The sequence below is a fragment of the Erigeron canadensis genome, chromosome 8 (genome assembly GCF_010389155.1).
Source record: "Erigeron canadensis isolate Cc75 chromosome 8, C_canadensis_v1, whole genome shotgun sequence".
In the NCBI taxonomy this organism is placed as follows: domain Eukaryota; kingdom Viridiplantae; phylum Streptophyta; class Magnoliopsida; order Asterales; family Asteraceae; genus Erigeron; species Erigeron canadensis.
This window is the reverse complement of record NC_057768.1, coordinates 4,437,869-4,465,732: the sequence shown is the minus strand read 5'-3', so window position 1 is coordinate 4,465,732 and position 27,864 is coordinate 4,437,869. Positions and strand designations below refer to the sequence as shown.

General features: G+C 33.0%; 1 protein-coding gene and 1 pseudogene across 1 annotated transcript; both read left to right on the top strand.

Annotated features, from left to right (window-relative positions):
- The first annotated feature begins 4,836 nt into the window (after nt 1-4,836).
- Nucleotides 4,837-9,584, top strand: LOC122610132 (annotated as a pseudogene).
- Nucleotides 9,585-20,457: 10,873 nt separating this feature from the next.
- On the top strand, nt 20,458-22,732 carry LOC122610130. The gene is made up of 4 exons (XM_043783125.1): nt 20,458-20,773; nt 21,296-21,456; nt 21,943-22,174; nt 22,266-22,732. The coding sequence occupies exons 1-4, from the start codon at nt 20,458-20,460 to the stop codon at nt 22,730-22,732; spliced, it is 1,176 nt and encodes a 391-aa protein (XP_043639060.1).
- The last annotated feature ends 5,132 nt before the right edge of the window (nt 22,733-27,864 follow it).

Here is a 27,864-nt window from a genome sequence, read left to right as displayed (position 1 = left end):
ACCATAGAACTGTTATCATGATACAACTGGAAATTCTAAAATAGGTTACTAACAATACTCAGGCTAAAATGTTTTTACGTAAAACAAAAACGTTAAAGTGTTGATCAAATAGATAATAATTATACATCTTACTCGTACTTCTTTTACTCTACGATAATACGAATGTCTAACTATCATTATTGAACTTATACTAATAATAACAAAACATAATTAATAAAATAAAACTAAATTAAGTAACGTAACACGTGTTTTTCAAAATCAAATTTTAATTGCAAGAAATGATAATGATCAAGTTAAAAGAATAATGAAAATAAAAATAATGATATATTATTCTAAAAGGTTGATATGATTAGATCTTCAATAATATGTTATTTTACATTAAATTTGATTATTATTTTTGAAAAACTTCTTAGTGATGAATTCAAAATCAAAAATTAATATGATGTCATAAATACATTTATATATAAAATTTAGTAATTGATAAGAAAAATCCAAGATATGCCAACTAAGGTTTTTCTTAAAAATAATGATGTAATCAAAATCTTGCTTTATTTAGATAATAGATTCGTAGGAACAAAATGCAGCAAACATTGCAACTATATATACCCCAAATAATTATGAATTAGCCTCATTGCCAAGGATTGAACCTTGGTCTTTCACATGAAGAGACAAGGTCTATACTACCTCCATCAAAATGGTGATGGCAGATATGTATTAACCAATATTATAAAAAGTAAAGTTCACTAAGGTTATGTTTGATAAAATAGAATCATTTAGTGCTGAATGGTTCATGTAATCTGAATAATTATAATATTGAACGAAAATAGTATGTTTAGTATCCGTTTTGAATGATTATTTTGAAGGATAAAAATGACCATTTGATCTTCAGTATGATTATTTACGATAATAATACATAAGAAAAATAATAAGAATATTACATTTGGAAAACAATATAATATATGTACAATAGGCAGATGCTCGTATCACTTATTATCTGCTTCTATGTGAAAAAATTAGCATAAAAGGTATGTGTATGTAGCAAAAAATAATAAATTATAAAAAGAAAAAAAGAGAAAAGAAAAACTAAATAAATAAATGAAAGTGGAATTGCCTAACCAAAACGTTGGTGAAGACAGTTAGTCAGTTATTATTGTCTTTTATTTTAATTTTTATTTAAAAAGACAATATTTATTGTCCTTTCATATATTATGTATTTATTCTTGTTCTTTCATAAAACAACCATCAATTAATATGTGTGTGGAACTGATGGAGGGGACTAGGGGAGATAGAGTGACTGTAATGAAGGCGGATGGATAGGCTGAATATGAAGGGAGGGGGCTAGGGGAGATAAAGTGACAGTAATGAAGGTAGTTGGATGAACAGAAGTTGAAGGGATACATAAAGTTTATGGAAAAATAAGCAACAAGTGCATGAGTTTAAACCTTTTATTGGTAATGGGGTAAAACCTTATAGATTGAATGATTAATATAAGATTTTGAGGTGGAATCATTCAACACATTTGTTTAGAGAAAATTACATTTTTCGTCTTTGACTTGTCAAGTTTTACACTTTTCGTCCTTAAATTTAAAAAAAAGTAGAAAAAAAAACCCTTAAACTTGACGTTTTTTTTTCACTTTTCTACCCCGCGATTAAACTCTATGAAACAAAACGCCAAGTTTATGGGTTTTTTTTGCTATTTTTTCACTTTAAGGACGAAAAGTGCAAAACTTGTCAAGTTCACGGACGAAAAATGTAATTTTCTCCTTTTTTTTATTTCATTCAACGTTCAGAAGTCAAATCAAACGCACTGAATGCTTACCGATTCAACATTTAGTGTTCAATCATTCCAATGAGGTCCAATCAAACACAAACAAGTATGTACATAAGGTAAATGGATGGTTATTTTTATGGGTAATGGTAAAGTATTAACTTCCAATATTGAAATGTGTAACTTTTTAACAAGTAGGTTATGTTTTTGCGTAATATGCGAGATAAACATCATATTATCCCTTATTATATAAAATCAGATATTAAATAATTACCTTTAAACCATAATAATGTATTTATTATATAATAAAGTTACATGACACATTACAAAGGCAACGTCACGAAATATGTAACACTATTTTTGGTCAGTATAATATATATAATATATATGTATACAACTTTATTTAATAGTTTATATTGAATGTTGGTTACCGTAGTAGTAGAAGATGGATCCATTATATTGAATGTTGTTTATTATGTTCGCTCGACTCACCCAAAAGTCTGAAATCCTACCCTAAAAAATTGGATTACCAACGCATCATTTCATTTGTTGGATCCGGGTTGGCCATTTGGGTTAACAGGTTGGCCATCCATATTGAAAATATAGCTCGACCCAAAAACCTGCAAACCTGCTAACCATATGTCCACAAACTAGCCAACCCACTTGACATGTTTAATCAAGTACCTGAAACCTAAAGTACAACAGAGCATAATTTAGACATAAAATTGACAAACACAACAGTAAACTCCAATTTTTGTTATGTTTTCTCAACCCATCTAACACGGTATATACAGATTTTATAACACACTTTGTCTACAACATTACCCAACAGGTTCGCCACAAGTTTTCTAGTGCAAAACCCATCCACCAACCTTTCAACCCGTTTGACTGATTTGCCCTCTAAGGCTGAAAGCAACCCACCAGCCCAACAACTAGTGTTAATTCATCTTGTTGGTCCAGGTTGCAGGTTAAGGTTAGTTTACCAACTTGATTATTCAGGTTGGGCTCGAGTTGGGTATTAACAACCTACCTGGAACCCGACATTGCCATCCTTAGTTCAACGTGAAGTTTTTGAAGATAACTCGTGTAAAGATCTCACTACTCGTGGTGCTTTAGCTCTTAGGGATTTTGGTGTATTTTTTATTCAACAAAGGCACAAAGCATTGACATTACAATTGCTAACAAAAGCAACAACAAACACGTTAATCCATGATCTTGCATTCAAAAGATCTTATCGCCCAGTTCATATGTCGTAGATTTCAAGTCAAATTATATCTAGTTGTTTGGAGTAGTCCATAGCTAATGTTTCAATAGTTGTAGTTATGTAGAAGAGGAATTACTTTCTTCAAACCACGGTAAATTTTCGTTAATTAGGATTCATTAAAAATTCCGTATCAAAAATGTAGCATACATTTAAAGGACTTGACCAGTTGGGTGGCTAACGATTTCTTTAAGGAGTTAAAATAATTTTGTCTGGCTCTTAACTTTCCATGGTTATTGTTTTACTTAACATTGGATTTACAGATGCTAAAAGGCTAATGGACAAAAAGTGAGTAATTCTCAAGTTCAAGAACACAAGAAGCTGTTAGCTGTGGCCTTTCAAGGTTATAAAAAGCTTGCAGACAACCAATGTTTTCAGAACCGGACCGGAAGGCGAACCGGTCTCCTTACTAGTTACTGGTCGGTTGGATCAGTTGGACCGGATTAGAGAACCGTATAACACTTTAAGTCTAATAAAGCTATACTACATATAAAAAATTTATAATATATAAATATAAATACATCACCCGCAACGTGTTCCATATCCTTCAAAGGTTACAAGTAACGTGGTGCAATTCCGTAGACATCACCGCAAGTTAGAATCTCTTTTTAGCCAAAGTCAACTAAAAGTCAACGACCGATTCGACTGGTTTTCTGGTTCGACCACTGGTTTGAGTGCGGGACCGTTTTTACATCATAACCGGACTGTTATGCTTACCGGATTCCGGTCCGACTGGTCCAACTGGCCGGTCCGGTCTAGTCGTGAAAATATTGCAGACAACCAAAGATTTCCTTTTTTTATTGTTTATTTCTCTTTTGTATGCTCATATATAATTCCTAGCTCCTTTTTAGGTTTTATCCTCGTTAACTATATCATATTAGCAAAAATCCCCACTTTCAATGTTTGGGGAAAAAAAGAGAACGACACAATTACAACATTAACACTTTTTACAAAATATTGAAAATTTAAAATTACACTAATCCTCCTAACTAATTATTCATTTTTCGTTTTACTTCTGTATCAAAGGAACCCCAACACATTCCTGTTTTGCACTATCCTTAAAGGACAAACCCCTATGTTTATTTTATTATGTTGACCTTAATTAGTTTATTAAACAGTTCTTTTTCTTTTGGTAGAACATCTATACTACGAACTACCTCCCCCCTACAGGTAAAAAGTTATGTGAAATTGTGAGAGTCGATCGACGCAGCTACCACCGCCAACGCCACCTATCGCCCCCACTGCCACCGGCACCACCACCACCAATTGTCGCTGCCACCAACAACAATCGTTGCCGTCACCCTGCCTCCGCCGTCGTCATTACATCGCCACCGTCAATTGCATCTTTTCACTGAAAATCAAGATCTATTTTATATTTTAAAAGAGGAAAAAGTTTTTAACGTTTACCTCTTACATAAATACGATTCAAGTTGATACGTAAAATATATTAATCTCTTTTCTTGTCAAATCTTAAAATACTATTTTGAAAAATTTATGTATTATGAGTTTTTTGTATTTGAATATAAATCATAATCTAGTACTAGTACCATTTTTTTTTATATATATGTATCTTTATATAACAAGGTTAATCAAAAGTTTTATATGAGTATATAGTAAAAGAAAAGTCCTGGAAAGTAAATAACGAAAGCATTAATTTGAATTATAATCTAATATTGATATCATTTTTCTTTCCAGTATCCTTTTATAACAAGGTTAATCAAAGATTTATATATATAGTCAAATAGTTTAGTCGGGAAAGTAAATAACGAAAGTACGAATTGAAACACAAACCCAAAAAGTAATAATAATGGGCGACGGAAAACAAAAGAAGGGAGAGGTAGCGATCGACATTGATCTAGGAACAACGTATTCGTGTGTTGGTGTATGGAAGGATGGTCGCATTGAAATCATAGCCAATGATCAAGGCAACAGAACCACGCCTTCTTGTGTTGCTTTCCTTGACGACTTAGAACGTTTCATTGATGATGGTGCCAAGAACCATCTAGCTATGAACCCTGCAAACACTATATTTGGTCTGTATTCTTAAACATATATTATTTTACCTAATAGATATATATTTCGTATAGTTAGTTTATATTGAATGTTGGTTATTATATTTATGGTAGTTGATAAAAATTGGATCCTTTGTATATCGAATGTTTTTTATTATGATCAGTCTACTCAACCCGAAACCCAACATGAAACATCGGGTTAGGACTTAATCAATGGTCTTGTATTCAAAAGAATCTCATAATCGAAGTTCACATGTCGTAAATTGTTTGGTGGCTAATAATTTAATTCTTTAACGTGTTTTATAATTTTGTTTTCAAATGGACTGTTTATTATTATGGATATTGTTTTAATTAAAGTTGGATTTACAGATGCTAAGAGGCTAATTGGAAGAAATTTTAATGATTCTCAAGTCCAAGAAGACATGAAGCTTTGGCCTTTTAGATTCATAAAAGGATCTGCAGACGAACCAAAGATTGTTGTCACCTACAGAGGTCAAGAGAAGGAGTTTTTGGCCGAAGAAATTTCATCTACGTTTCTTGGCAAGATGAAAGAAACTGCAGAGGCATATCTTGGGAAAATCGTGAAGAATGTTGTGGTAACGGTCCCAGCTTACTTTAACGACTCACAACGTCAAGCAACAAAGGATGCTGGTGCTATTGTAGGGTTAAACGTTATACGCATACTAAGCGAGCCTACAACAACTGTAATGGCATATGGTGTAGACAATAAGTCTGATATAATCAGCAAGATGAATGTGCTCATCTTTGATCTTGGTGGTGGAACCTTCGATGTCTCTATAATGACCATTGCTAAAAAGGGCATCTTTAAGGTGAAAGCTGTTGTCGGTGACACCCATTTGGGAGGTGAGGATTTTGATAACCGCATGGTGGATCATTGTGTCAGGGAGTTTAAAAGGAAGTGGAATAAGGACTTGTCAGGGAATCAAAGAGCATTGGGGAGGTTGAGACGTGCTTGTGAGAAAGCAAAACGGGTTCTTTCATCCACTACTCAGACTTCAATCGAATTAGATTGCTTGCACGATGGGGTTGATTTTTATATGAAATTCAGTCGGGCTAAATTTGAAGAGCTCAACATTGACTTTTTCACTAAATGCATTAAGACTGTGGAGACATGTTTAAGTGATGCTAAGATGGATAAATCACGTGTAAAAAAGGTGATTCTTGTTAGTGGCTCAACAAGGATACCGAAGGTCCAACATATGCTGCAGGAGTATTTTGATGGCAAGGAGTTATGCAAGAGCGTGAACCCTGATGAAGCTGTTGCGTATGGTGTAGCCGTGATAGCTGCAAACTTAAGTGGTAGCAATGATAAGACTGTTCAAAACTTGGTGCTCTTGGATGTAACTCCTTTCTTAGTGGGTATTGTAACATCCCAAACTTTTTATGTTTGACTATTTGACCTTCTGTTAGTCAACATTAAGTTTCCTTAAGTTTATGTGCCCTATATGGGATTACGTGATTAAATGCTTATGTGTTTAATATGATATGATCGATATGTTGATTAATGAAAGTAATTGAAGTAAAGTTAAGTAATTAAGTTCTTGTTAGAATGTTAAGACTCCCGATAGAGGTTTAAGTTAAGAAAGTCAAGTTTAGAAGTTGAGGGACCCAAAGTGCAAGATTAGAAGTTGATGACCAGGGGTTAAGGTGCAATTAGGTATCCCTAATTGTCACAAAATTCAGTCCCATACGTGAGAAAACCTCCAGCCTTTCCTCCCTCCCTCTCCAAAGCAAAGTTCCGTTCAAGATTTCATTGTTTCGTGCTGTATTGATCAAGTTTTGTTAAGATCTTGAATCCCCTAAGTCATCTACATGTAATATATGTAAATTCCCTTTGAAATCTGATCATATATGTTATGCAAGTGATTTTGATCCAGGCCATAGGGTTTGGGTTGGGTTAAATAGTTGATTGATCGTCGATTTCATGTTTTCGAGTGATCAAATAATTGCTATATGTAAGCCAATGATTAAAGGATCAATTGATTGATTTGAGTCATCAAAAGTATCATTAAAAAGGTCAATGTTATGTCCCCAGGTCGGGCTAAGGGTTTGAGATCAAATGGGAATCATTTAGAGCAAGTTTAAAAATTGAGTTGCTGGTCGGCACCCCAGGTGCGACGCACCAAATGGGTGGTGCGACGCACCACTGCCCAGATTGGGATTTTGGATTTTCGATGGAGCCCGATATGCGACGCACCAAGGGCTGGTGCGGCACACCTGTACCTGATCTGAGTTTTTAGTTGACTAGTGTGACGCACCAGTTAAGGGTACGACGCACCTGATGCCCAGTTTGCACAAAACACTTCGTTTAGCTTATATGTCGATCTTGTACCCATTCTAGGTAGTCAGAGCAAGCACCGTAAGATACTCATAACTGGTTGGTAAGCTATACCGAGGTAAGATAACATCTTTTGTCACCTGGTGGTACAACAAAACACGTTTTTCATAAGTAAAACTTTCCAAACATTTTTGTATGATTAAAAGTAAAGTAAAGGGGGATATGGGAGGTTGATATGGGATATGATGCTTACCTTTCTATGATGAATAACATGTATATGCAGGTTGCAAAGGCATAAGGTAAGTTCTCATATTATGGAATGATGATATGCTTATGAAATGTGAATATGATATGATGCCATGTTTATGTTATGCTTAAGCTAAATAATCATGATGTAATGATATGCTTATGTAAAGTGAATATGTAATGATGACATGATTATGATAGGTGATTATGGATTGATGTTATGATTATGTTATATGATCATGAAGTGATGATATGTTTATGATATGATTATATGTGTGGCTTGATCACCTAGTCACTAATCCTATGATTAGGATTGCCATGTTCACAATCAAATTAAGGGCCCTAAAGTAAAGATGATATGTGATTAACTTAGGTGAAAGTGTAGCCTACGTTAACATAAAATAAAGATAAAAGTGATTAGTTTAGGTGAAAATGTAGCCTAAACTAATGTAATAAAGAAGTCTCGAGCATATTTAAAGTTGTGTTAAGCTTAACCCGTGCTAGTTGTAAAGCTAGTGCGTATGTTGTCACTTGAGTTGCTCCTTGTGGCATAGTTATGTTTGTTTATTCCGGGTGGAGTAAATAACCACCAATTCGTAAAGCCATAAACGGTTTATTCGGTTGGAAATGACTTTGTCTTTCCTTAACGACGCCGATGGACCCCTTATTGGTTACCCATCATGTCGGGTGTGAGGACTCCCTGTATGGTCTTTGACCGCCTACACACAACCCCACATCCCTAAGTATGTGTGGATTATGTCACATAGCCTACGTCTAGGCAAAAGAAAAGTAAAGAAATAAAGAAAGTAAAGAAAGATGAAAAGTAAAGTTTTATGATGATAGACACATTTAGGACTACGATGAATTCCTAATGTGTTATGCTATATGATGTTCATGATGTTTCTTATGTTTATGATGTTTATGAAGCTCATGTGATATTAACATATAACGATGATATGATTTTGTTAATATATCTAATCGGCAAATGTTTTCAAATATGTTATTCTTACTTAGTTAATTTATTAGTTAACACTTGCTCTTTGCAAATGTTGTGCCATCAGATTAGATGATTTTGGATCTAGAGAAAGGATAGCTTGGTGAGGATGGGTAGAGACATTAAAGACGATAACATTTATGTTCTTGACGCTTAAACTACCCTTAGCCTTTTGTTTGGCTACTTCATTTACGATATTATGATTAAAGACTGTGTAATAGTGCTTGGCATTTATGTTGGTGCCAAGACTTGGATTTTCTTTTACATTTCGATGATGCATATAGTAACACCAAATGTTTTCAAATGTTTCATTCGGTTACGGATGGGCAGATTTATATGAGATCCTTTTCCGCTATTATTAAACGCTGTTAGGTGAAAGATTTTGAAAATCCAGATTTTTAAATGACGGGTGTTACAGGTATCAATGTAAAGGGAGGCGTAATGAATGTTGTGATACCACGTAACACTTCAATACCTACAAGTAATTCCAGAAAATATGATACATCCACTGATAACCAAACTACCATAGAAGTCAAGGTATATCAAGGTCACAGAGCCAAATCTACGGATAACTATTTCTTAGGAAGTTTCAAAATATCTGGAATACCATCTGCCCCCAAAGGAGTCCAATCAATTATGGTATGCTTTGAAATAGATGTTAATGGTATACTTACAGTTACTACCGGGCAAATATCTACTGGTAAGATGAAGAAACTCACCATAACCAACCAGAATGGACATCTCTCCAAGGACCAGATTGAGAAGATGGTGACCGATGCTCAGAGGTTCAAGTTTGAGGACCAAGAATTCAAGAAGAAACCAGATGCACATAATGCTTTAGAAGACTGTCTCTACCATATGAAAAAGAAGATCAACGATGATAAGATCAAGTAGAAGGTGAACACCCATACCCTGAAGCTAATATTGCTAACACAACAAAGTGGCTCGAAGACAACCAGGATGCACCTGTTTCCAAGCTTCAGCTCATGAAGGGACACCTATAATTTGCTTGCAAGCCCCTATGTTAGGTCTCAGATTCCACTTATATTCTTTGCAAAATGGATTTTGTATCATTTACTACTATGTGTGTTAAGATTTAAATGTATGGGTATTAAAGTTGGAGTTCATAGAAACGTGACATTCATGATTATTTAAAGTTTCTGTGCATATACTATCTTGTTACTTGTATTTGAGGATTTTTCAGTCAATTTAAATACTGACGGATGCGAAAGAGGACTCGAATAAGTTATTCTGATGAAATGAATTTGATATTGTCTTTCGGAATGGAATGCTCAAATCCCAGATGAATCACATTCCTTGAGTTGTAGTGTTTTTCATTCTTTAGCCAACCTTGGTTTTTTTCTACATTTTATTCACAAGCTGAAAGAAATATATTATGACTCCTCACCAAATTTCTATAAAATCTCAACCTATAATTTATGTTTATGTTTAAAAAAAGAAAGACCGAAACTTTGAAGATAGCTATAACTATAAAAATTGGGAGACTTTTGTTGGGTATAAAATTTGGGCGACTTTGAAGATAGCTATGAAAGTTGGGCGACTTCTTTTGTTAGGTATATACATGGTATTGAAACCCAAAATCCGTAATTATTCCAATATGATGTTTATAATAAAAAATAATACACAATCTCCCAATAATTATAAACTAACACCCTAAATTCCTTATTAAAAAGTCATGGATGAAAAGTTAAATTAACATCTAACCCTTTGATTGTTTCGCTTAGCTCATATTTTTTTTTTAGATTTATTTATTTACTATATATTCATTATTACTATTATTTTACTAATATTATCATTATACTTTTACTATGTCTATGCTAAATCACAAAAATAAACACTAATGACTAAATAAGTTCATCGATTTACATTACACTTACCATTAGATATATAAAAATATTATGTATCCAATAGTTGTTCTAACTTATTGCACATGATGATGATGATTTCAAGTATATTGCATCACTAAATTACTAAATACTTAATTACATTGTATACCATACAATACAAACAATAATTATACATCAACATCATATGATTTCAATTATATAGCTACATTAGATGCGCGTTGGTTACTCAAAAATATATCATATCGACATCTAAGATATTCTTAACATCATATGAAGGTTGTCATCACTATGGAGAATATGTGGTATTTATTGTCATTACAGAGTATTTGTTTATCTCTTAATATTCATAAGCAAATAATTTTATTATTATTATTATTATTATTATTATTATTATTATTATTATTATTATTATTTTCATTATGAATCAAGATTGATAAATGATTATTTATTTTGATTAAAATAATGTGGGATGAGAGATTTCACACCCAAACTTAGATGTATGATTAATTTTCCCCATTATTTAATATACGAGGGTTTAAATACCCGTGCTACGCACGTCGTGTTTGAAATATATTTGTTGCATGTATAATATTGTATGTTATTCAAATCGGTAATGCAACTCAAAGGCTGAGTTATTGATATGAGAATGTACCAAATGGGGCAAATGGTTAAGGGAATATGTGTTCATGAAATTTTGGTCATTCTTCTATGTGGAGTGGCAAGAGGGGCAGTATAAGTGTTCATTCAAAAGGGGTGTAATATGGTAAACTTTAGGGGCGTTTGGTCGCTGAATGTTTTTGAAAGAATTGAAATTCGTTAAAGGAATTAAAATTTGAAGAAATTGGAATTTAGAAGTCTAATATTTAAAAAAACATACTCATATCTTGATAATTAGTCTGGTATTTATTATCAACAAACTCATTTCATTTCATGAACAATTTAGGTCATTAAATACAATGAATTAGGATGCTTCGAGGATTCATGTACACTTAGGGCGACGTTTAACCCATTCGAGTCTCATGCTTCAATCCAAGTGACCATGACATCAGCCAACTTGTTGAAGGAGTCATCAACCTTCTCGAGCTTAGCCTTGACCTGCTTTGAAAGCTCCTTATAACAGCTTTGAATAGTGGAGCACATCTTCGAGAAGAATGTTATACCTTAAAGCACCAGCCCACATGTCATTTTGTTGTCAAACTTGTAAAGTGGAAACATTCACAAACCAAAACAAAATGAAAATGGATTGAAAGTCACCAAATATGTGTTCAGTAAGTGCTTTTAAACAATTAATATATTATTACAATTACGTAGTTTACTAAAGGTATATATACAACCAACACAACAAAATGATTTGCATGTTTTGGGTTGTTACCCATCCCACCCATTTAGTAACATCTATATTTGGAATACCCTCACAGGCGGATCCAGAGATTTGAGTTACACAGGGCAAAACAATAAATCAAGTATGACAACGTCCAAACAATAGCAAAAACGACTGCAAAATGGATCGAAACTGTATCAATACCACAAAACAGGTTCCAAACAACACCATAAATGGCTTAAAAACAGCATAAATTGCAACAATAACACCCACATTCAGCTCCAAACATCACCAAAACATATGCAAAAACGGCTCCCAAAGAACACCTAAAGAGCTGCAAAACAGTTCTCAAACGAAAAAGCAAATACTCCTGGACAATACCAAAAGAACGGCAAAACACACAAAAAAAAGGAATAAAGCTCTAAAAACAGCAAAAGAAATAAAAATAAAATGCAATAAACCAGAATGTAAGCAGGAAAATATAGCCAAAAGTAACACGTCTTTCATTTAAACCATGATAAGTAAATCTTTCCTTTTCATTAGAAAGCACAAATTCAGTGCTCATGTATCTACCATGGACGTTGTCGTCCCACTTTCGACATATTTATATCTCAGAAGTGAAGTACACCAAAGCAGTTTCCATTGAGATGGAGGGTATAGGGATGTAAACCCACAAAGCATCTAATTTGAGACCGTCTCTTCTTCCTATGAAACCGGGTATGATGGTCCGCTTGTTTGTACATTTTGCATAAGCATAAAACCAGTTAAAGTTAGTGTTGGATACATCAATTAAAAATCCGACCAATTTACTTATGAATGGGCCAATTTGACGTATTTTAATCTCATATATATACATGAATGAAAAGCAATGAGTCAAATGACTTGAAATGGTGGTGAAATAATCTACATACAGCCTATTAATTCCTTAGTCATATAGGTTTTTATTATTAATGTAATAAAATCTGTGATAAATTTGGTCCAGTATATATAAGCAACACATAATTAGGATATCTTACAGCAAGGAGAAGCATCTACTTTGGCACACACAACTTGTCTCCATCTTATTTTCTCAAAGCACAAATATTTTGTAAAAGATGTTCATGCCAGGTAATATGTAACATGAGACAGGTACCTTGTTGATGGGAAGGTTACACCAGCGTCACACGCCCGACACCAAAAATTGTCGTCCATGCGAGAAACTGCTTTCCTGCACTTAAAAGATATTGCTTAAATGTCTAAGTACAAAATCACACTATGGCGCACTTAAAATTCTCATAGTCCTTATAGGGGTAGTATATATATGTGTTGCTCTTGATTTCAAAAGTGTAGCTGTTACCCACCAGGTTTTCAAAAACGGAGGGATGGCATAACTGTTATCATGTAAAGTGCATGCACATGTGAAACAAACATAGTTAGTAGTTGCTAATCATAAAAGCAATGTATCACAAAATGAATCCCGTAGAAACGCCACAAATATTTAGGCGATATAGGTGTGATATAGTCAACGAATGTATAAAAACGTGTTTAAAAAGGCCGACTCACCTTTAGAGGAGAAAGCTGCCAGTTTATGAGTCCTGGTATAGGTACATGAAAAGTTTGCCAAACGTGAATACTGTATCAAATATTTAATATTCAGGGATATATGCGATTGTACGGTTGGTGACAACAACATAATGGTTACTCAGTTAAATGTCACCTTCTGTGTTCTTGTTCCGGATAACCCATTGATGGGAAGTGGATGCCTTGTTCGGCGGCACATGTATGGTCGATAATGTATTCGTCATTGATGACGACTCGCCTGACCATGAAAGTAAACATCATAAGGCATATAATTGAGATGTATGTATACAGCGTTAGGTGCTTGAAGCACACCCCTACCGAGGGACCTGTATCATATCAAGACATACAATGATAGTCACATGATGAGGTCACGTTTACCTCGAAACTTGCCATAACGCCTTTTACGACGTTTTTCCTTGGGATCTTTATTCTTACACCCCGAGCATATAAAAGAATACCAAATTTATACACAAAGAGATCCATGATTCAGGATGCTTGGTATCATATAATGTTATAGGAAAACATTAAAATCTTTTGAAGCTTAATTTTTATTTTTATCATATTTCCATCTCTACTAATAGTATGTTTCGTATTGATACCTATTGAGCTTTGAATGACACCAACACATTTACCCATGTCACTGTTTGTCACGCTCAATCCACAATACGTCTCTATCTTTCCGTTAGCCATGTGTGTGTGTGAATGCCAATCGACTCATTTGGAAGGCTGGGTGGTATGTCTATGTTGGTCGGTTCACCTAATAATCGAATGACCATTTTCGGTATGGGGTGTATATAGAAAGCGGGTGAAAGTTATAAAAACTCTAGGCAAAAATAAACAAACATGGAGCAAACATATTTATTTGAAACATACATTGAACGGTCGCACAAGGAATTCGCATACCTCGTTGGGGCCAGGTATTATTATTTATTTACAGTCCACAAAAGTGTCGGAACTTTCCCTTTGGGTTCATGACCACATGACTATAGATATTTATTGAACCCTCCAGCCCGTTAAAAGCGGCCATTGCCATATTGTTCTAGTCCTTTAAAGTTTCGATATTAAGGCATCAAGCTGATGAGGGGATAAATTTTTGAAAGTTCTGTCTCTGGAAACCTTTTTTTTACATCTACTATTACATGGATTTTAGAAAACTTGGAGTTCGACTTCTTTTTTTACTTGAGTTATAGTTTAAAATACAATTCACATCTACCCAGTTGTCATTAAAAGGGCCGCCTAAAAGCATAGATCATTCTCACTGTGCAGGCGCTACTATACACTTCAGCTTCTTTATAAGTAATCAAACGGTTTAATTAAACTACTATAAATTAAGAATCTAAACTTTCAAATGAAGTAATACGCATTAGTAATGCACTTTGGCCAACTTCCGAACCATATGGCCAGTTCCCTTTTCACTTAGATATTCATTTTCACCCATATATAAAACGGTCAAATGTGCCACATTAAAAAAAACAGTACAAATATGTAAACCCGAGAACGAAACACTCACCGTTCTGCCACTGTTGACCAAAGCCTTCACAAAAGCTTCATTTGACAGAACATCCAATTTCTCTGCTCTTCTCCCTGCAACCAGAACAATCACACGATAAAGTTGAAGGACCAAAAATTCCAACATATATAATTAGAGAAGGTGTGATTCGTCTAACTTGTCTGGACATTGGTCTTCACAGCAAGTCCAATGAGTATTGCCAAACCTGCCTGCACAATTTAACTTTCGACTATAAATCTATAACCATCTGGTGAACTCAGCCATTAAGCTAAATATGTATGAACTTCGCTTCTTTGTTCTATGTTGGCTCTGACCTTCCTCTGCTTCAGAAGTTTCCTGATAGGATTACAAAATTTTATATTTTCTTTCATCCCAAAAGAACTAAGACTGAATATTTTATCAATTTATTGGCAGGACAAAAGTAGCAAACAAAATTTTTAAAGAAAAGTTTCCAGAAAGGGAATTGTTGAAGCTTTAAAAGGAAAATCCTTAAAAAGACTGGGAGGGGTGCATCCTTATGTAAGTGGGGATGATGTGAATATGTGATAGGAAAATTACGTTTTCCTGGATAGGCATAAAGATTATAAGCATAAAGGAATCACGGTTATTACTTACCAAGATCTAAATCATGAGGCCTATGAGAGGCTTTCTGGTGGTAATGAAGAAACATGACTTCTGTTGATGGAAGGAAAGACCCACACAACTTCCATCATACAGATTAACATGTTTTACATCCACCCCATTGGGAAGTGACTTCGAGTCAGTAGCATAATTGTGATTCTGCGACATATACAAATAATTATTTTTTTGTAACAATATCATTTATATTTCCTCACCATGCCCGTGCACTGCCATTTCAAAGGTTGGATCCTTCCATGATGACCAAATAACATACAATGAAGGCTAATGATCAACATCTATTCCCATCTCATAGTCTTACCTAAGAATAAAATTAATGTAACACATTTAGAACAATTCATAAACATGATATGCATAAAGATCAAACACATAGATACCATTATCTCGTGTATTAGCTTATGTAATTACACAACAGATAGCATATTCAGGTAAGTGTCACATTCATAAAAATTAAGAAACATTAAGAAAATCAAAGTTAAAAAAAACCAGAGTGAACTATTTACCAAAAAAACCCTTCAAACTCTCAAAGTTCAACGACCATCAAAAATTTCAAATCTAACTCTTTTACCAACCAAGAATCAGCCCACACTTCATCATTAAAACCAGACTCAACATCAATCATTGGTGTATTAGCAGCAGAAACCAGAATATCCAACAAAAAAGGTCCCATCACATAACCAGTGCAAAAAGTCTGAGATTATTTTACCCAAAATTACATTATAGCATTATAGCATCACATGTTGCAAAATTTCATCTTTTTACAACCCATATAGGACCAGCAAAGGGACAAATTTAAGACCATATATACTCATATAAAAAAAACCGACTATCATAACAAATCTTAACAAAAGAAGACGATAACATAAGCGTAAATATATAAAAACATACCAACAAAGTGCTTGTTACCGGTCGGGGTGAGTTGCTCAAAAGGAACCAGCTGGAAAGGGTATCGATTGAACTTTTCAATTTCATCAGTCGCCTTTCGCACAACAGTCGACCCCTGCAACTCAAGCATGTAATCAGTGTCCTTCAGAACCCTATATTTTTCAAGATTGGGAACAACAGCAAAACCCTTAATTGAATACAAACACCCTTCCTCAAGAATCTTCTGGAAGCGATGTGCAATGAAGCTTTTTGCATAACAGTGAATAACGCTTCCTTGCAAACAGATTAATTATTTGGCAGTAAGAAACGGTTCATAACATATGTTAAAAGGCATAATTTATAGTTACTTACCTTCTTGTCAGACATTATGTAGTTTGTACTCATGTCCTTCTTATTGATGCTAAGCACATCCCATTTTCTACACACCAACACAGTAAGTAGTCCATCAATTCCTTCATGAAGATCATCAATGAATATATGATCAGATTTGTTGGCGGTATCATCGGTTGCCTTTCCCATGGAATTCGGATTGAAAAAATTTATATAGAGTGTATATATGATGTGCAAGATATATCGCTAGTAAGAATGAGGAGATTGAAACCCGTTAGAATTCTATACCTCCATATGAATTAATCAACATTAACAACCAAATATATCAACTCAGGAAAATCAGGAGGGGGTGAGAAACGCATAGAGAAAGCAAAACTTCATCAGATGGTAACATAATTTAATGACAAAAAGAAATCAATTGGATGATATATCAAATGCATCTTCTTTTTCTTAAACTAATAATAAATGAGGAAACTCAAAGGTCCTTAACCAATCCATTCACATACTAATGAATTCATTCATATATACATACACTTCGTACATAATAACCACACAACCTAATTACCACACAATAAAACCCTAACATTAACAGAAGACTAATAAGTAAAAAATTACCAGTAAATGATTTTAATCCTCAATTAATCTTTAATCCTCCAGCATTGATTCTATTTTACAACTTTTATATATATATAAGATAATTATTATTACACTAGATAAATACGTTTTATCTATATTTAATTTTGAATCAAAATAAATACGTAACAAACATATCCAACAAATAATACAATAAACCATTTTTTGAGAATAACATCATCATTTTTCAGCGGGTACTAATCATATTTGATACAAAAATATCTTTGAATAAGTTATTTCATTATCTAATACTATTTTATAAAGCATTTTGCCCTTTTTTAAAATCTCAATTAAGTAATTAAACTACCTAAATTACCCATATTCTTTATTCACTAATATAAACATCTTTACTTAATATACCTATAATACCCTTAAATCTCAACCATTCATTTTTCTTTCTCTCCTCAAATCTCAACCACTCATTTTTCCTCTTTCCTCCATAAATTATTTTATTCCTTTAATTCATTAAAAATCTTTTATCTCAAAAACCGTATATCGATAAATTTTAAAAATTGTGTGGGTGTTCTTAAAATTTCATGCTCTTTTTTTAGAGATGTCATTCGATATATTTCGACGAATTTTTAAATCCGAGGGTGGAGCCCGTACGGCTAAGGCATTTGGGTATTAAACTCTAATTTTTAAATCGGAGAGACGTTGCCAGAGAGTCAGATTTTTGTGTGTGTGTGTGTGTGTGTGTGTGGTGGGGGGAATCTAAGGAGACGACGGGAAGGGAGAGATATCAAGGGTTGGGATTTAGTTTTAAGGAGATAATCCAATGGCCAGGATTTGTCCCCTAGTTTCCAAGGAAAATTCAAGCTTCAAATGAACAAAACTCTATACTATATACATGATTTTATTTATTTATAAGTTATATACATTAATGATTATGAAATACTATTATTTTAAATATATGGTTAACAAACTTATAGAGTGATATTCAATTAAGCTATTTATTAGTCTAAAATAAATAAAACCAAATGACTTTATAAGACATTTATATAAAAATGTGAGGACCAAAGGTGTTATTGATTAAATCTTTAGTCAATGATAATATCATTAAAATGATCTAATGGTAAAAAAATAAGAAATGAAATTCATCCAATGGTTAATACTTTTTCAATTTAGAATTAAGGGTTTTGTTTTAATATATCCGAGAGCAAGTACCCACGCGTTGCAGGGTGATAGGTCATAGAGTGTGATAGATCATAGGAGGTTCGGTCATAGGAGGTGATAGGTCATATAGTGTGATAGTCAAATGCCTTAGCCGTACGGGCTCCACCTTTGGATTTAAAAATTCGTCAAAAGTATATCGAATGACATCTCTAATGAAAGAGCATGAAAACTTAAGAACACCCATATAATTTTTATGATTTATCGATGTGCGGTTTTTGAGATAAAATTTTTTGAATGAATTGGAGGAATAAATGATTTATGGAGGAGAAAGAAAAAATGGTTGAGATTTGAAGAGAGAGAAAGAGTAATATAGTTATTTTAGGTAAATATAGGGTATGTTTGGTAAGGGGATTTTATTGGTTTTTTAAGGGCTAAAGATTGAGCTTTGAAAAAAAAAACTCCAACAATGGTTGTCAACCTTGTTTGGATGTAAAGGGTTTGGGCTTTTTATTTTGAACAAAAATCCCCAAGGAGCTTAAAAAAAATTCCTATCCAAGGAGCATTGAAAAAAAAAACCATCCCCTAATCAATTAAATACCCAAATAGCCTCAACCACTTGCCACGTTCTTCTCCCAATACCCAGTTTTTATGCATGTTCTATAAATAAACTATTCCATACATATTTCTTCTTAAAAAATTAATCTCTCTGAAGTTGTGTGTTGTCTAGTCCACAGTACGTACATACCCTTCTCATATCTGAGTTGCTTGCTATATCTATGTGAACCTTATATTTATTATTTCATATGTAATATATAGAATTCTCATAGATATAAGCCTTGATAAGTAGCAATATGTATGTTTTACCATACGTTCAATGGCTTTTTATTTTTAATAAAAAATAGCCTTGATTAGTATGCTAAGTTGTAGCGCAATATACTTGAGATTAAAAAACGATTTCGTTGGCATGTTAATTATGTATATTATAATGCTTTTTATATGGTTATGTATTAACTATGGCTTCATTTAATTAGATGTGGAGATCCGATTCTTATATTTTTTTAATTCATTGTGAATATTAGTTGAAAAAGTAACTTATTTAGGTTAAGTAACACTTCTGTATGGCTGACGAAACTAGTATTGATGCTATTTAATCCATTATAAAGATGTTCATCATTTGTTTGTTTCGCTCTTGTTGTCGTTTTTGCCTTGTTTAATTGATATGATCTTTATAAATGGACCCAAACAATGATGCATCAAAAACAGACAACGATTTCACTTGGACGGACATACTTGTCATTACTTTGTATTCTTTCTTAAATAACTACCTTGAAAAGAATGGTCGAACTGCCTATTTTAAATGGACCGAACTTCAGCCACAATTTGAAAAAATTACTAAGCACAAGTTTCGAAGTGACAAAGCATTAAAGAACAAGTATAATGGCATGAGACAAGACTACAAGCTTTGGAAGTCATTAAAGCATAGTGAAACTGGTCTAGGACGGGATGAAAGTTCGAAAAAAATCGTTGGTTCAAGTGAGTGGTAGAAAAATAAAATTAAGATAATTTTAATGGGTTTTTTTTGACATATTTAAATATAATACAAACTTTTTAAATGATACTTAGTGTTTTGTATTATGTAGGAAAATTCTCATTATAAAAGGTTTTCAAAAAAGCAACCTTTTGTTGAAGTACAGGAAGCATGGAATCAACTATATGGGGATGTAGTTGCCAATGGGGAAAATTGTGTTGCTCCTTCTGTAGACCCTAGCACTACAAATCAGGTGCCCTTTACGAATGTTGAAGATGATGATATAGCGACCGATAATGATGAAATTATTGATGGAGTACACAATAATCATGTCTCTCGTTTAGATTATCTAGAATAACAACAAGAAGGATTCTTCCCGTTTTTCTTAAGTGAGACGGAACACGATTCTATAAGTTACCCAAATCATGCAGGGGAGTCTAAAGAGCCTCACAAGTCTAGCAAAGTGAATGGTAAATCCAAACATGCTAAAATGAAACGCAAATTGAGAGAGTCATCGGGAGCTGTCAAGTTTAAAGAATATATGACTAAACAAGAAACTACAGAAGAAAAAATTCTAGAGATACTTACATCGGATATTTGTAAAGTTAATCAAGCTCCTAGTGTCAATGATCAAGCTGCTCATGTGAATCAACCTAGTACTTTTACTGTTGGTGCAACTATAAGTGTCATTGACGACATGGTAAACAACGGGTTAATGACAAAAGATGAGTTATGGTGTTTTGAAATTAGCTTACTTGAAGATGCGTTAAAAAGAGAAATTTTTATGAGTCTTTCTGATGATGCTAGTAGGCTGCAATGGTTACAATATAAATATGAAAACTGAAGTCTATTTTATGTCCTTTGTCATTTAGCAAAATTAGAGTATGGTTTATGCATGTAGTTATGTGAACTTCATTTGAATCTTTATTGTATTTTGACTTAAGTGTTTTATTTTGATTCAGTGAATTTGTAGTAAATCGATTGTGTTTCTCTTTTATATTTTTCAAGTCTTTGCGTTTAATTAAATTATGGGATATGATTTAATTCTTTGATGTTTTAATAAATTGTGAAAGGTTATAGGTGCATATGATACCATGGATATCGAAAGAAGAAGGAAAAGAAAAAGACTTTGTTGTTTATATTTGCTAACGGTTTCACGAACTAAAAGAGCGATAGCAGCTTGGTATTTTTATAAGTATATGCACAATGAGCCATGCATGACATCTTTACAAACAGGTGAACTTTGGATAAAGGAAATTTTGAACTGTCACCCTATTCGATCTGTTTAAATGCATTAGATGTATTTATGAAATTATGTGATAAACTAGTATCAAAATATGGATTGAAGTCAAGTGATAAAATGCCAGGCATTGAAAAGTTAGGGGTATTCTTATATACACTTGCGTTAGGTAAATCGAATAGGGATGCTGGTGAGCGTTTTCAAAGGTCGGGGGAGACTATTAGTAGAGTATTTCATGAGGTTTTAGAGGTGATAATAGCTAGAGGAAAATGTTTCAATGGTCTAACACATGATGTAATAAAGCCAAAGGATTCGACTTTTCAGTCTATACCGCCTCAAATATCCATATTTTAAGGTAATGAGCTATTTATTTTCCAGTTTTTTATTAGATTAGAAATGTCGTACTATATTGGTTAACATATTAAAGGGTAATATGTTACTTATTTTTAGTTTTACTGTGTTGCTTTCAAATGATCCATTCTAGCGATCAGATGATCTACTTATTTTTTTAAGTATATCTAAAGCATGAAGCTCTACAACTTTTGCACTAACTGTGCTATTTTTAGTTTCAATGTAATACATTGTTAACACATTATTAAGTAGTATAAAAATGAAATTTCAAACTTACAGTAACCAATTATCTATTAAGTTTGCATTAACAAAGTTTATATGTCAATTAATAACTTTGCATTAACAAAGTTTATATGTCAATTAATAACTTTACATTACTTGTAGGATTGCATCGGAAGTATTGATGGTACACATATCCAAGCATGTATACCCGAGAGTAAACAAATCCCTTACATAGGTAGAAAGGGCGTGCCTACTTTTAATGTAATGGCAACTTGTGATTTCGACATGTGTTTTACCTTTGTATCAGTTGGATGGGAAGAATCCGCTCATGACACACGTGTTTTTCTTCATGCTATCAACACGCCTTCAATGAACTTTCCAAACCCTACCAAAGGTAACTACGTCTTACTATATCATTTTACCATTTTACCATGATTATTTTGGTATGTTACAACCCGCATATATTTTTCTTTATTATTTAATAGGTAGATATTATTTGGTTGATAAGAGGTATCCATTTAGACAAGGTTATTTGGTTTCATATTCCAAGACAAGATACCATCTATCTCAATTTGAAAATGAACCCCCAAATAACATGCAAGAAGCTTTCAATCGTTCTCATTCATCTCTTGGAAGTTGTATTAAAAGATCATTTGGAGTCTTGAAGAAACGATGGAAAATACTCCAAGGAATGCCACAATTTAGTGTGAAAACTCAAATTGATGTTATTATTGCAACATTTGCTTTGCATAACTACATTCGTAATAATTCTAAAGATGATATGTTGTTTACGAGATTAGAGCAACACCCGAATTTCATACCGCAAGATGAACTTCATGATGTTCGTGGTCATTACACAAACAACGGAGAATCTTTTGAAGGAACATCGAATGTGATGAAGCAAATACGTAATGATATCGCAACTTTAATATGGAATGCACGTGCTCGATAAATTATTACGAGCATATTATCCTACTTTTTCTTTAACTTATGTAATGTTACATATTACAAAGACATTAATGTGTATGTATGTATGTATGTTTTAGATAGTCTTAGCTCTTTGTATCCCTAAGTTGATGTATGTTGCTACTAAGTGTCTAAGATGCAAAAAGTTATTGTGCAATATGTAATCATCCTGGTGCATATTATTTGATGTCTTACATATGGAAATTGCACAACCTATAATACATTGCTTTATGTGATGATTTACGCTTAGAACTGAAATAATTTCATTATTTTTGCTTTTGTTAAATAAAAAAGGATAATAAAGAAAGCTCAAAAGCACTACTAATTTCGTAAGTCAAGAATTGTGAGGGACCAAGCTCTTGTTCATTTTATGTATTTCTATAATAAATTACAAGGCCATTAAGGTAATTATATGTTTTTTAGCCACATCTTAAAGCTTGTTTACCAAACATAAGTATATAGATAAAAGCTTTAATTTTACAACCCTAGATTGAAGCTCCAGCAACTCAGCAAGCTCCAGCCTCAGCTCCAACCCTTAATTTTAACCCCAGCTCCTAGCTCCAACTACTTTTGCCAAACATACTCATAGAATATATAAATGGGACATTTTGGGAAAGTAAATGTTGAAACTTAAAATATAGATTAAGGATATAATTTTTCTACAACATTAATTTATATCATAAGTTATTTTTGGAACACACTACTCGTCGTCACCGTCACAACCGTTAAACACCACCATCGCCACCAACCACCACTACCACCACCACCACCGATCGTTGATGTGTTTAATTGAGTAATAAAATTTATAAAACACGATCTTCTAGAAAACTGACTACAACACACTTACAGACAGTGTACCCGTTCGTATGCAGTATAGTAAACCGGTAAATCCGAGGTCCATCACAAGGACTTTGAAAGCAATTGTTATAATAAAGTAATTCTGATTAAAAGGTGGTTTTTATAGCCGAGTTGCCACGTTGCAAAAGTTAGTAGAATCAGTTAGTAATCCCTAAGGATTAATCGAAAAGAGAATTTCTTTTTATGACAAAAGAGATTTAAAAGTCATATGTCTTGATCTCGCTCAACAACATATTCGGATTGCACATTAATGAAGTTCAAGTTAAGTTAAGTTGATAAAGATAATCGTGACAAAACAAAAACACAAACTAGTACCACCAATGTTTATAAAATCATTTAAATCACTTAATTAATCCGTTCCATTGTAAAAGCCGGTACCGCCAATGCTTAAAAAAATTTCCCTAACCAACTACTTTATTTGATTATCAAATTAACAATTGTACCTGTGTCAAGATAACGTGGTACCATCACACGTTATTCAACACGTTGACAAAATAACTCCTTTTATTAAATGACATTCACTATTATATCATGAATTAGTGATAACTATTTATAGACAAACAATTAATAGAAAATCACACACGTATTCAACTAGTACTACTAACGAAGAACACATATGCCACCAATATCAAATAATAATTAATAAGGAACTAAATCATCAAGATCTCGACACAACGATAATTGAAATCAACTTTGAATTATTAAAATAGTGCAATCTTACATATTGTATCACTCCATCAAGACGGATGAATAAGTATTTAGCTACTCATATTAAAATAAATAAAACAAACAATAATGGAAGAAATCATATTATACCAATGAATTGAAGAAAATCCGGTAGCAATAATGATTCTGATCCAAGGCTAAAAAGATGAAAACCCTAATAGCTTGTTTGCTTTAAGAATACTAAAACAAAGAGTGTGCTAAGAAAATCCCTAGCAAAAGTCATCATAATGCAGAACCCTAATCGAGTTTATATACTAAATACCCGCGTAACGCCTCTTACAAGTGTAACACACGTCACAAGGGATTTTGAGTGTAACACCCATTACAAGGGATTTTTTTTAAGCAACCCTAACGACTGTTACAAGCCCGTTACAAGAATTCTCCAACTTTTCTACATGACGGCCGTTACAATAGTAACGGGCGTTATACACTCCATATTCTGTTTTCTTCGTCTTTCACTCGATTTCGTCTGAATCCTTCTCCCGTTTCTTCCATAAATTATCAAAATCAACCAATTCCATCGTATAATCATTTTCCAACCTGAAAACACTTAACACTACCTCAAAGCATCGAAAGTTGGATAGAAAGCTATAAAAAGTACGAATAATTGGTCATAAAGTCACGTGGGAAATTGTATAAAATATGGCACATCAATCGTCGTCGCCACTTATGCCACCGTCATAGCTACCATTGTGCACCATCATCATTCGTCACTATCGTCTCTGCCGCCTCATTACATTGCTACTACCGTTGCTACCTCTGTACGACACCATCACCCATGACCGCTAGTATCACTACCGTTGTTATATCATCGCGTCACGCGGCTACCCTTACAAGCAATGCTAGATTTTTATTGAAAATTTTCTTCTTTTTTTTTATGTAAAGTTAGCTTCGATTCAGACGTGCTGGGGACAATTTTAACCAACAAATCTCTGGACCTCCAACCCCCTCCCCATGAAAAATATTTTGAGATGAGAAACCCAAGACTCAAACCCGAAACCTAGGGGAAAACTCACCTTCGGTTAACAAAAGCTTATAAATATATGTAACATCTACCAATAAATATAAAAGAGCCACCTAAATTTTAAAATGAAAAAATAAGACCCCTTAGATGGTTTAGTCCAATGATGATCTAACCATTAATTTTCTAATGATGTCATTTCCCAAAAATAATTAAACCATGTTAAACTTAACTAAATTACATGTTAAGAAAGAAAATGGTATTATGTACTAATAATCTTTTTTCAAATATCTTTGTATAAACCAGCTACGTCAACTTTTTAGAAGTTCATTGCTTCAATTTTTAAATAAAAATATTATAAAAGTAATATGATATACAAAATATAATTATACTATAAGTTATATGAAATTATATATATATATATCACTTTTAATATGTAAATTAAAAGGCAATAAATATAATACAACATATAATATTTTAAATTTATTTTAAAAGATTGGTTATTTTAAAAGATGGACAAAATAGAATATTAGAATATTCGCTTATTGTTAAATGATTGAAAATTTTTTGAAGCCATTGTGGACGAATCAATTTTAGAATTTTTTTCGATATGCGACGTGATTAGAAGTATTCTTTTTTAGTGTTTAGTTTTGTATGAACAATCAAAATCAAATATGTTTTAGCTTGTACAATAACTTGGATTTAAAGTTCATTGCATACAATATATACAAGATTAAAGTTCAATACACATTATGATAATTTGCGTAAAGTTGTTTAAATATACTAATCGTTTACAATATATTCAAAATAAAATTTATGTATATGTAAATTCCAAGAATATTATGAATTCAAATGTAAAAGCAAATGAAAAACAAACTGGTAAACTTAAATTCAAAAAATTTAATTATAATCAAAGTTAAAAAAATGTAATACTATTGAAGAAAGTGTTTTACATCTTCGACTATTAATGCCATATCAAGATTTGATGATGCAATTGTGTTTATATAAAAGAAATGCTTAATATATGTCTAGCACGGGTTGAATAATTAGATATTAATAATATATGTCGTGATTGTCATAAACTCGTAAAGGTATATATGTTTAATATATATGTTCATGGATATACATTACTATTTGTAAATAAGTCTTACAATAAATATAATATATAATATGAAATATTGATTAAATGTTATAACGTCTTTAACTTTTAAGTATACGAGAACGGTACCCGTGCGTTGCGGCAGTGATGGAGGTGATGGCGGGGTGGTGATGTAATGGTGGCGGTGGCGGTGATGGGTGATTTACTTGACGGGCTCCGCCCTTAGCCGTACGGGTTCCGCCCTCGAATTTAAAGTTCGTCGAAATTATATCGAATGATGTTAGGTCGAAAATCGACTAAGTATAGTTTGTTCAAAATAGTTGAAGCTCAGTAAAGAAAGCTTGCTCAGGATTCTGAAGTCATTCAGAATATAGCTCACTGAAGCTTCACTTCAGATTCAGAATCAACCAACACTAAAGACGTTCAGACGGAAGTCAAAGACTGAAGACTGAGGAAGAAGATCATCTCAGAAGCAGAGCTCAGAGAAGATCTTACCTGAAGTTGAATCTAAAGAGGCTCAGTGAAAAAGTACTTACAACACTTTTTCACTGATTACGAGAAAAGTCTTTTTGCAGCTTTAACTACCTTTACCCGGTTAATTACTATCAACCTGGGATTGGGAAAGTTTTAGCAAAAAGGTTGGGAATAAAGTATGTCAAGTCACATCAAGAAACTTACATACTTTACCTTAAACAAGCATGTTATGGATTTGTCCCACGAATCCATCCAACCATATTTAGTACGGCATATTGCCATGTCATCAGGACATGTTTGCCTATAAATATAAGACTTCTCACACTTGCAATATAGCTTGGAACTTTGGCAATTGCAACGTGTGATATTACTCTAAGTATTCTTACGAGTAATTCTTCGTTACATAGATCATTTGTATTTCTGGGTTGTTTAGATACTTTCACAAGTGTGATTATCTTTGTTCCGCAACAACCCTTGTATTTTGTTTATAAACAATAAATGAAATACATTGAAAAGTACATCTCGACTCATTGCCATAATACTTGATTATATTTAGTAACTTATATAGTTTCAAGCAATTATACTTTATTACTCTTATCCATTATCTGGATCGTAATTCTAACTAGTCCTATCTAGTTTCGATTTACTTGTCAGTCGGGTTACTTGATATAACTTGTGATTATTATTGTCTAACCTTATATATCTTGTTATATCTTGATCTCGTGTACATCTTGTTAGGTGGACTTACAAATGACCACTCTAATGAAAGAGCATGAAATTTTAAAAACACTCATATAATTTTTATAATTTATCGATGTACTATTTTTGAGATAAAAGATTTTGAATAAAGAAGAGTAAAATGATTTATGAAGGAGAGAGAAAAAAAATGATTGGTTAGATTTGAAGGGAGAGAAATGGTATTATAGTTATTTTAAGTAAACATAAAATAGATATAAGAGACATGGTTAGTTGATCTACTACCACCCATATTGCGTCCTTA